The 11,982-nt window shown below is 36.2% G+C and overlaps 1 protein-coding gene across 1 annotated transcript in view; it reads right to left on the bottom strand.

Annotated features, from left to right (window-relative positions):
* Nucleotides 1-288: 288 nt before the first annotated feature.
* LOC112460074 (diuretic hormone 44) overlaps nucleotides 289-11,982 on the bottom strand; it is a 28,570-nt gene continuing 16,876 nt past the window's right edge. Inside the window, exons 3-5 of the mRNA XM_025024539.1 lie at nucleotides 5,299-5,475; nucleotides 1,884-2,213; nucleotides 289-1,681 (exon numbers count right to left, since the gene is read on the bottom strand). Coding sequence (XP_024880307.1) covers nucleotides 1,649-1,681; nucleotides 1,884-2,213; nucleotides 5,299-5,475 — 540 coding nt within the window. The 3' untranslated portion in view covers nucleotides 289-1,648. The remainder of the gene's footprint in view (nucleotides 1,682-1,883; nucleotides 2,214-5,298; nucleotides 5,476-11,982) is intronic.

The raw sequence follows: 11,982 nt of genomic DNA, 5'->3' as shown, positions 1-11,982 counted from the left end.
TTGTGTGAAACTTCAGCGACAAACAGAATTCTGAGAAGTGTACGTACGCATACTTACACACATACCTTTCTCAGAATCCTTTTTATCATTAACGACTCTTAAGTTTCACATAATGTAATCTATCATTAAAACTGACGAATTAATATATCAACATACTTATATGTATAGAAATTATTAAAAGATTTAATAACTACACACATTCTCCGATTTCCTAGATTTTCTGAAATCGCATTCGATAAAACGCTTCGACGCAATTATAAGTGGAAACAATCTTGTGGTACGGTCACGTGGTTATTAAATAATTATTTTAATAATGCATACACATTTTATTTATCGCATGCTCCGCGAAACTTTCAATCTCATACGTCGCGTTAGACATTTTTTTATTTTTGCACAATTAATAAATCGCTGTTTTTGTACTTCCGCAATGGCACAGGAATAAATACGTAACTGCGAGATGACGCGAAACAATCATATCAATAATCAACATTAATATTAAGAGGGAAGCAAAAACAAGTTTATACATAATGTAAAAGTATTTCTAAATTATAACATTTGGGATACAATCTTGTACTTTTATCAATGAAAATCTTATCGTGTATTATTATAGTCTTTCTTAAGATTTAACAGTATATATCTGATCTCCGGATCCTTTTACAAGTTTTCGATTTCCTTACATTTGTCAATCTGTGGGTAGTCTCTTTAGCGCATGCTACACGCAGAAAATAGATTTTCATTCAGAATTGATAGACTGCAGGTACACACATATGAGTGTGCCTCTCGTCCGACGATCGACGCCGGGCTATCGCGAGAGGCGATAACTATCAATACAACGTAGTATTTGTACATTTATAGTTTGGCGAAAGTGAAATTGTGTAAGTTCAATCGACTCGCGCGTACGCGTTACATCGTCATCTACGAATATGCGAATATTGGTAAAGCGCGGCGGAGAGATGCGAGAAAAATTAAATCTACCGCTAAAGGATCGGGCGTCAGGTATTCTCTGCGAAACAGAAAAGACGTAGCTTAAACGAGATCACAATATATAATACTGCTTCGTTACGCCTTTCTCCGTGTCCATGAAGGGGAGCATCGGACGCGGAAGAAGACGGAAGTAAAGCTTTACGTAAAGCTCAGATCTTTGTACGTTTTTTTCTTTCTTCTCGGAACGTTATGCGCGCCGATCGAATCTGTCGTGCATCTCCGAACGATGCACAATCGCGATTCCCATACCTGCCATCAGCTTCCGCGACACGGGGCTGTTACGTGAATTATTACAACCTAACTCAATAAATAAACGCTAAAATTAATGAAGAATCGGAGAGGGGAAGGAATACTGGTTGCGAAACGTTTCCGGTTTTCTCGATCGAATTCGTTAGAGAAGGAGATGGGGCCCGTATTCTTATTCATTAGAGACAGAGGCAGGCCCGTATTTGTTATCGATTGTGAAAATTCAGCAATTTTTTAACATTTATATTTGCCAGCCACGGCTGGCAGAACTCGGACTATCTGCTAAACAAGAATAGGCAAGCGGAAAGGAGACGGACGACAAAAATAACTTAATGAATGACGGTTGATTAACGGTCGTATATAGTAAAGATAAAATATATCGGATCTGGAGTTCTTCTTCGCGCGCCGAGGCGCGAATTCATTTCAGCAGGCGGAGCTCGTTAGTCTGTACCTGAAAATCAGCATCATCATTATTGGCGTGCATAATATTTTAATGCAAATATAAAATTCTAATTAAATAAATCTATCTCTATAACTTCGAAATTACAATCACGACAAGGAGGGAATTGTCTGATCGAAATTATTTAAAGCCATTGTCTTAAAACAAGTCCGAGATAAGAAAGAAATCTGAGAATGCATGTTTATACTCTCACCGTCCGATCGTCGTCTTGCGATCCACGAAACAAGGGATTGTTCTCTTCGGTCCATTCGTTCCTGTTGGACGCTGCAGGTCGTTCGCGGCTGTTCTTCATGCCGGATCTCACGTTTCTGCCAGCGTCCGACACCGATCTCTTGCCAATGCTCTCGAGGAAACGACGATTCTCGTCGACTTGCCGCTGATCCTGCAGTGCCTTTCTACGCGCCAGCTCCAGCATGACTCTCTGCCTCAGCACGTCGAAATTGTTGACGATCGACAGGGACCCGATCCTCTTGGTGCGCATCACGTCTGAGCCGAGATCGTTCTCCGAATTCAGCATCTCATCCTATTCAGCGTAACGAATATTGGTCACGATTAATTCTTTAAAATACTGAGGGAAGGAAGATTATGAACACTCTGCTGATAGAAAACGGCAAACTGATTGTTCGCAAATAGATCATCGATCTTTCGTTATCAAAATAAGTTATAATTATCGCAAGAGAAAAAACGTTTTCGTATTTTATAAATGTGCATTTTATAAACGCAATCTCGCCATAGATTTTTAGCGCTTTGACCGCGTATTGATATGATAAAAAATATATTTTAGTTCTCGATACAAATACATATTTTTACAATAAAAATCGAGGGCTTTATTAACCATGTATAAGTTACCCCCGAGAACCCGTTTTGTCCCGCTTTAAATAATGCGATTAGATTACAGCGGTAAAATTTTTATGAACATCCCATTCTATTGTTGCGTGAACAATAACTATGCGCGATAAAACACTGTCAGCTGTTCCATTACGTTATTATACCTAGTTAGCTAACAGCGGTGACAAGCTTGTGCATTCTAATCTTATCAACCATATGTTACTTAAAGCTTTACTAATAAAATTTGTGGCAAGACTTTTAAGCCTTAACCCTTTCAACTTTTTTTCTGTTGGATTTTATATAACATTTTTTTATATAACAAACATATTTTTTCGAAAAAATGTAATTTTAATTTATGTGCGGTAACATTTATGATAAAAAACCAAAATTTCTATACATATTCAGTTAAATATATGCATTATACATACATAATTAAAATTAAATTTTGAAATTCTTTTTGAAAAATATGTACAGTGTGCATATTTTATGAAAAATGTGCATTCATCATGTCTGAAAGCATCGCGGCACTTAATGTTATTAACATCTGGCATTTAGTACCTTGATAATTAATCTAACAATTAAAGTTCCGCAATGATAAGGTCATTTTGAATTCAAACAAAGAATGGACTCAAGCGAGATAACTCCTTCATGAATAACTTTAGGTATTAAGGGCAATTTGAAATTTACATGCTCCTCCGTAGCTACAATTTATCGTATGACGTCTTCCCGGGTACAATGTTGCAGGTACTTTTGCTTTACCGCGCTTTTATGTTGCGCTTTATGTTCCCTCGGCTCATAAATAGCGATTTCACGGTCGTATATTCCATTGCATATTCTCGCGAAACAATTCTTTCGAAACGCTGTTTTTTTCCCTCCTCCTTTCTATCGCGCGAAACTTACAGATCGATTTGCGCCAATTGTCGCGGCAATTGCGTATTCGCGCGCGGCTTAAAGACAGTCGAAGGTGCGCGACCCCTCGAGCGAAAGCTCGCGAGACAGCTTTCAACTTATACCGCGCGATGCACCGAACCGGAAAATACGTATTTACAGAGCTGGGCGAAGAGCGAATAATGAATGCACATGAATAATGAAGGCACCTGCCACCACCAGGTCGTCGTGTAATATTGTTGCTTTTCACGCGCGGCGTGCCTCGGAGCGAATAAAAAATTTCGGAATGCACTGCACATTTCTCGTTACATCTATCTGCCGCGCTTGCAATGCTTTAAAAGTAGCAAATGAACGGAGCATTTTGCCAAAGAATGCTACGCGCTCGAGTCATACACGTTTGTTCACAAAGGCGTTCCTAGAAATTTCCGATGTTAAGAAAAATAGCGATTCTGAAAGTCGAAAAATCATCGTTTTCTCTCGAAAGGTCAGACTTGAAGATAAATGGGGAAAAAAATCTATGTGTTATAAATAATAACGAAAACAGCTCGCTGTTATTAGAAGTAATAACGAAAATAGCTCCGCTGAGTAATATACAAAGATTTACTTGTGTGAATAATGGAAACGATAATTTTTCTGTTATTGCAAGATTGCATTATCGTGTACGCATAATTTTCTTCACATTGCACACAGCTTTCTTGAAGATGATACATTTATCTTTGCAGATACGACAGATATAACGACATAATATTTCCTGACAAGGCAGATATACTTTAGCGTTGTGCATTTTTATATTGACCGATACTAACAATAATATATCCGGCCTTTGAATTTTTATCGGAGCGAAAAGTACGCGTGGGAGAGGAAACCACGGATAAATAAGGTACGCTTTAGATCATCGAGCGTCGAAATCTATCCGCTTCGCAAGACGGCGGAACAGCAGCCGCACGGGAAATAAGGAGGAATGCAAATCCTCTGTAACATGACGTGGGATCTCCCGTGTGCAATAGAAATCAGGGAAGAGACGTTCTCCGTTCACAATTCACGCGCTCCTGATTCACTACGTATGTAACGATTGTAACGTATACGTTTACGTCATTTTCCGTCATTTTCCGATACCGAACCGCGAAGGCGCGACGCGTATAAGTGTGCGCGTCCATCTGCGCGGATACCGCAGTCGATCCGTTAACACGCACGGCCAACTATTCGAAATGCGAAGCGCTCGTAAACTAAGCGGATCCAACGAGACACGTGTCGACGCCGTGTTAGCCGACAACAATGGCATTCGTATATTTGGAATACGTTGTTCTATTTCTATTTCACGACGAGCGCGATTTCCGCGCGGCTTAGAACTTATCGACGGATTATTGATGAAAGGAAGATGCGTTCCGATAAGAGAGCATCCTCAATGATCTGTGATTCTTAGGTTTCAAAAAATATTTTTAGCTTCAAAATTTGATTTATCTATATAGAAATAAAATTAAAATTAATGAATATGATGTGGACATAAAGCACCTTTGATCGTTTTATAAATCAGGCCCTGGACAAAAAAGTTGCGACGATAATAATTCAACAAATTTATTGTCTTTATTAATTACAAAATTTCTAGCATTTAACTTAGATAGAAAAAATAATAAGAAAGCTTTTCCTAATATTCGTGTATATATTTTGTCAATATAAGACTTTCGTGTTTCTATATATATACTGTAGTTTTTACAGTGCGGTTTCTATACATTTAATTTTCTATATGTACAAGATAAAAAAGATTAGAAGGAAAAAGAATGGAAAAGATATAATCCTTATCATAAGAGATTAAAGTTGTCTTTAGATTGCGTTATCTTTTCGATTTCACAATATTTCTATTTGCCGTATTCATTTTACTCGAGAAAACATACCTCCAATTCTGGTATTCTTTGATCGATCAACAGGAAAATTTTGGGACGATCGTCCGACACGTCCCTACTTTCGTACGACGACAGAGGAGCGGAACTTGTGAGGCCGATTATCGTCGTCGACGCCAAGATACCGAGCAGTATCATCGTGCAGGAAGAATGTAAATTAATAACGTTCATCTGAAACACATCATCGAAAACGCTTGCAGGTGATAACAAGTCGGCAAAATATTTATTACGGACAGTGAACTAGATTTTTGTCGTAAAAAAATCTAGATATCATGCACAGAAAGAAAAGAAGTGTCAAATCGACCCTTGTATACTTGTACATACGCAAGAATGTATAATCTTGAAATGAGATTATATTGCATTAAACTGAGAAAACTTGCTTGAATGAAGTCATTTATATAGTTAAATGAAGTTTTAAGATGGTTCAATAAAAAAAAAGTTGAAATTCTTATAAGAAGATACATATTCTTGCGTATATACAAGTATATCAGTGATTGATTTGACACTTCCTTTTTTCCGTGTAAATTTCTTTATTTTCATAACAATATTCCACAGCATTCTTTCTTTGAATTAAATTGCATAACGACTTATGCATAATTTTTTTTCGCGTCGAGATACTCTTATCTCACGCTTTCGCCGCGTTTACGTCAAGATAGGGCTTCGAAGAAAAAGTTTGCAGAAAATTGTGCGAACACGCGCGCCCGTTCTTTGCGTGTCGAGTAATTTCCTTTTTTTTCTCACTTCTTTCCTGTTATTCTCCGGAGCTTATATTTGATTCGAGAGCAAACATTCTTTTATTGGATTTCGTCTTCTGCCATCCGTCACTGGGTGAGTTACGAGAAGTTAAGTTTCGGCAGCAGCGACGGCGAGCAGGTGAGAAGAGGTACTTTGTGCACGAATTGTGCTTGCCGTGCCAAACATCCGGTCGTTCGGCCTGAGGCTCCCTATCCCTCGATTCGCGTTAAAGCACGCACCCCGAGGGAGCTATCGCTCTGTTAAATTACTTTTACAATTTAACGTTCGAGTCGTAACTTTCGCACGCAATAATATATTTCTCACGAAACATTAAAACGTTCACAAGTCATATTAAACGCATCTAAACCTTAAATCTTTACAATTTCTACCTTTCCGTTATACTAGTAAGATTTACTTGACATTAAAAAAATAGAAAAAAAGGACAAGAGTGAAGAGAAAATTTGTTTCCTTGTGATGTGTTGTGATGTAAGATTTTGATGATATACTTGGAATTCTTTATTAGCATTTTTATACTTTTTCTTGATATTACGTGTAATTAATATATAAAATACGCTTTTAATTAAATAAATTCAAAATATTATATTGTTTTTCTTTCACTTAATTTTTTAAAAATATGCACTTTACCTATTTTTTATAAATTTTTGAAACAATAATTTTTTAAATTTGTTGTTAGCACAATTATATTTTAAAATTTTTCTATTATTAATTATTTTTATCGCATAAACAAATTCGAAGACGTTAGCACGTACAAAATGATAAACATTTCTGCGAGACGTATGGTCGTCGTCGTCGTCGTCGTCATTGCCCTACGTTGCCCTATCCGTTACCGCCGTTTTCGTTGTCGTCATCGTCCGGGTCCATTAACACCAAGGGGCTTAATTTACCGCCATCGTAATTTAGGGCTGCCGTCCCGCTTTTCAATTACACGCTGCGAGTCGACTGGCGACTCGATTCCATGTCTTGATTCCAGTCCCGTTCCCTCTATTACTATCTTTTCTTTCTAGTTGTGCCAGTGTCATAAGGTTCGTCACGTGGATTTTTAATGTCTAGACAGAGACTGGTACACTGGTCAAAGGGGATTAGGTGTCGCGTTATCAAAGTATCGCGCGACAAGCCATGTGACTGTTCGTTAGGCAACTTGGACAATTAGTAGACAACGTGGACGTTAAAAGAGACCTGCAAACTGAATCAACAACGGAGCACAGTTATTCAATCATCCTCGTATTTTATTTTTTGCGGTTAATTAAAGATTATTCCCTTCTGAAAGAAGAAAATATCACATTTCCTCAATATTTTTTTATTGAAGAAATATTGATTTCAAAGTGAAGAAAAAGATAACTTAAAATACAGGCAGAATAATCACTTTTTGGAAAAATTGCGAAACCGGAAAATAATGCGACTGAGACTTTAAATCTTAAGTACACAATCAAAATTGTCTCATATTTTTTTTTAGTACGAATATATATCTCGAGATTCTGTAATACAATTAAAAAATACGAATAAATTGCAATTAAATAATAAGCACCGGCTCCTATTGTTCAATTTAATCTATTTTTTATTACGTCTTACATCTAGAAAACAAAAATTCTTACAGCACAGAAATATCAAAATTCAACGATTAAGAAATGCGTGCAATTGTTCAGTCTTACTAATGATAATGCGATTTAATTACCCAATCTGAAAAGGAGAAATATTTTTTGTTAAAATTTAAATTAAATTTTAAGCACTAAATTATGCAGAATGCCAAACAATATCCTTTTATTTATTGTGTAACAATTATAATCGGTTATTTTAAGGATCGATAATGAAGTATAATGCAAATGTGACGCATAGTTAGACGGTAATTTGATCAATGTACTAGCGATGACTGATTAGATAATACGATACTACGAAATATTATATTAATAAATATTAATTCCAACGTTCCACTCAGGCTTTTAACAAAGTTATTAATCATATTACTAAATACTTATTATAAACTATAATACTGGAACGTTTTCCATGATAAATACCTACACTTAATAATTTCGCGCGGGTGTAATTATATTACAGATACTACTTTCCACTCTTTAATTAATAAGAACTGTAAATTTGTTTGAGAATTGAGAATTGAGAATTGAGAAAGAAATAATAACAGTCATCACTTTTCTTTTACCACAATTATTTTAGTTAGCTCAAAACACGTGTGCAATTGATTCGAGATATTTCAGTAGAAGAAGCCTTATCAAATCAAACCACGTAGCAACGAAGCAAATCTGATTTCATTCGCGCAATGTAAGATTTTTACTTCGAATCGAGATATCGTCGATAATCGTCGAAATCTGATTTTGCAAAGCGCTACAACGAGCAGCGATATTTCTTGGTCCGTTTTCCGATATGCAAATGATGCTGCAAATTCGAGATGAGATTGTTGTTCAAGCGTAATGGAGTTATCGCGGTAAATTGATGCGCAAATGTGACTCAAATTACGTTCTCGTTATCTGCATGTGACGATGCCCACCGGTACGTCATCTATGTAAATGTTCACTGATTGAGTGGCTCGTGAATGAAAGCCTGCAACAACGTGTCATTTAGGAAATATATAATTTAGAAAATTGACGCACGACATTTTGACAATTCTTACGTATACGCTTTTCCCCGAATATCCCAACTCTTTCAGTCTCTGTTAGCTCTGGATTTATCTTAATTTCGTACTCAGAACTATCAAATATTTAGAATTCATGGTGAACAGGATATCGATAGCTTTGAACGAAATCTCCTTATATTTTCAAATGAAATTGAGCGACAATTTTATAAGCTGTAGACATATTTTATGCGAAATCTTTATAAGAGGATGGCATTTCGTATGCTGGCGCGTGAATGAAGCTTTCCTTCGCGGATTACACAAGGTGTCTCAGGAGGAAAGGTCCACTGCTCCGAGAGCTGGATATAGTATCGGTCATTTTAAGCAAAAATGTTCATATGAACGAGTGTCCTATTCCGAACGGTTTCTGAGATGGAGCTATTTGAATGTACAGCAAAATTACCGATAAGAAAGATACATGCTTCACGCAGTGGCGAATATGCAGATATCTATGCTGTATGTTTACGACTTCTGCGATGGCAATGCCATGCTGCTGCTTTTGTGAAGATGTGCGGCAATTTTAACAACACTTCTACAATGTCACTATCAACAGTCACAACAGTCCACTGGGTGAAGCATGTATCTTTCTCATCACTAATTTTGCAACTGTACATTCAAATAGCTGTGTCTCGGAAGTAGGCCATTCGCTTATATAAACATTTTTGCTTAATATAACCGATACATCACCTCGGAAAGTAGTCATTCCTCCTGGGGCACCCTGAACATTTCTTATTTATTCAATACTATCAGTTATTAGACGAGATTTTATGCTAATGATAATTAGCGACTTATATACATTTGCCTTTTATACGCCAATTGCTATTTCGTTTTGAAATTTTATGCGAAAATTGGAAATGTAATCTCACATTATATATGTACAATTTGATATCAGTGACGCTGGTGACCAACATATAAAATTACTAAAAATATCAGTATCCATTTACTCTGTGTCGTAAACATACATCGGTCGCTGTTTATTACACTTATTATATTAAAAATGCATATTTATTCGCTTCGAAAAATCGACGAGAGCGAAACAATATTTTTGCGCGTAAAGTCTCTCATTTATCCTACCATGTTTTCCTAGTTCTTCCAACTTCCTTCAACTTGGTTACTGAACAATACTTCCGATCGTAAACTTACTTCCTTACGTGTGTAAAGTTCGCGAAACCTTTCTTCTTGCTTTATTAACTCTTACTCCGTACCAGCGAGATATTGGATGTGTGGTTTCGTTTTTTTTTGTATATCGCCTCTCTCACAAGCACAGCTGTAAGAAATAAATAGAGATCTTTTCACGAATAACTCAGTTATTGTACTTTTATTTGTTATCGATGGATTGTTAATAAATACCGTTTCGAGTCACAAGCGACGGAATGCAGATTTTCAAATATTTTCAAACGCACACACGCGCAGCAAATAGCATGTAGAATGCTAGGAATCTACGCAAACCAGTCGCCCTCAATTTGTTTGTCAAAGAACAAATAAAGCAAGAGAAGTCTGTCCATGATACAGGAAAACAATAATGGAAAATCTGTTTTGTATGAAAATTTGTTTGCGACGAAACAGTTTTTCGGGAACACCAACCACCCATTATAAAAAAAAAGAACGATATACATATTTCCAATTGTCCTATAAAATTAATTAAAGTACATACACTACATACTCCGTTTCTACAGTTGCCCGATCGTTTTAAGCTGTAATGAATTTCGTTCACGCGAGCTTTATGCATTTTGCGACGAAACGTCGTACGCTTCCCAACATACCTACGTAGTTAACAAAACCACGTTTTTAACACAGAATATACAGATTGCGGGCTTAGACTGAAGCATAATTTGTATAAATTATATTTCCCTCAGCTTTTTATAAATGTTTTTACAGAAGTGTGAATTTTTGTAATTTATGACAGACACTTTGTAACAGCTTCCGGTATTATTTTTTTTTTTAATTAAACGGCTGACTTTCTTTTCCCTTTTATTTCATCTCTTTTATTTCCAAATTTTTCATAAAGACTATCCATTTTCATTACTGGCAAAACTTCCAGCGTGACATAGCGATATCGTTCTTTGATTTCGATGAAATCTCGCGTGTCAGTTATTATAGTACTGTATTATTATCTTTTGCCTTTCATAGAAATATCGCATATCATAATGTATTTTGGATCTAAGTATCGAATTTTCCGTTGCGCATTCGTTAAAACGAGTATTATGAATCGTAATAAGAAGTAGAACGAGTAATTTTATAGTCCGACATGGAGAGCGCATCGTTTCAAGTTACCGTTTCTATCCGCCATTATTCTTATTCGTACATTTTTTTTAAACAAATTTAAATATAAGAGAAAAGAATCATATACGAAAATAATCCAAGTATTAAACTAAAAGTCTATTTAAATTTGACTAGAATTTTTTATCAAAAGCCAAAATTATAAAATAAATCTCTATAACAGAGTTATAAAATTCAAGTTTATATATACATATACATATATAAACTTCATAATAAGCAATAAATAAAGTAATGAATTATTTAACGCAATTTTATATCGAGCTGCAACATGTCCCATTATATTTACTTTGAATTACCTGATCACCACTCTCAACCAATCTCGGTAAGCTGCAATGTCAGCTAGCCTCATCAATCTCGAATCTGCATATGTTATCCTCTTCGGCTCGTTTATCAAACGTGAAAGAGATAAAGAGGATATCGCCTTTTCTTTTCGGCAATCCTCGATCTTCCCCGACGAAATGTAATAATACCGGTAAACATCGGCGAGACGGAGATAATTAGTTTACATTGATGCCTATATGATTCAATCGCGTTTGATACACATATATATATATATCTCGGGAGAATATAATCTCGGACGGAACATCGTTTCGCCTTGAGACAACACAAGGCGACGTTGTCCTGATGAAAAAACGCGATTCATCGAGCGATCCACTTTCGCTCGATGAATCACCGATGGATATATTCTTCTCTCGTAAACAGTAATCCGAAACATGGAAACTCTTAACTTTAAAATTCGATGATCGCATTTCCAATTTTGCATGTCATGTTTAAAACTGCAACACGGATATTTTCAAATATTTGCAATTTACGGGATCTGATATTGGATATTGGCTATTTATGGAACGGAATATACTGTTTATTTTCGAAACACGAGAGCAATTTTTCAGTTCGATCCATGAAGGAGTGAGCGACATTTTAACTTGTCAATTTGCGACATAAGCGCGGCGTTAACGTCAGACGGCTAATCGGTCACATCGATGGCTAAAATACAAGAGAAAAATTGTCGTAATCATTTC

This window comes from Temnothorax curvispinosus, unplaced genomic scaffold, assembly GCF_003070985.1.
Source record: "Temnothorax curvispinosus isolate PA1 unplaced genomic scaffold, ASM307098v1 QBEX01001109.1, whole genome shotgun sequence".
Lineage (NCBI taxonomy): Eukaryota > Metazoa > Arthropoda > Insecta > Hymenoptera > Formicidae > Temnothorax > Temnothorax curvispinosus.
This window is presented reverse-complemented; position numbering and strand designations above follow the sequence as displayed.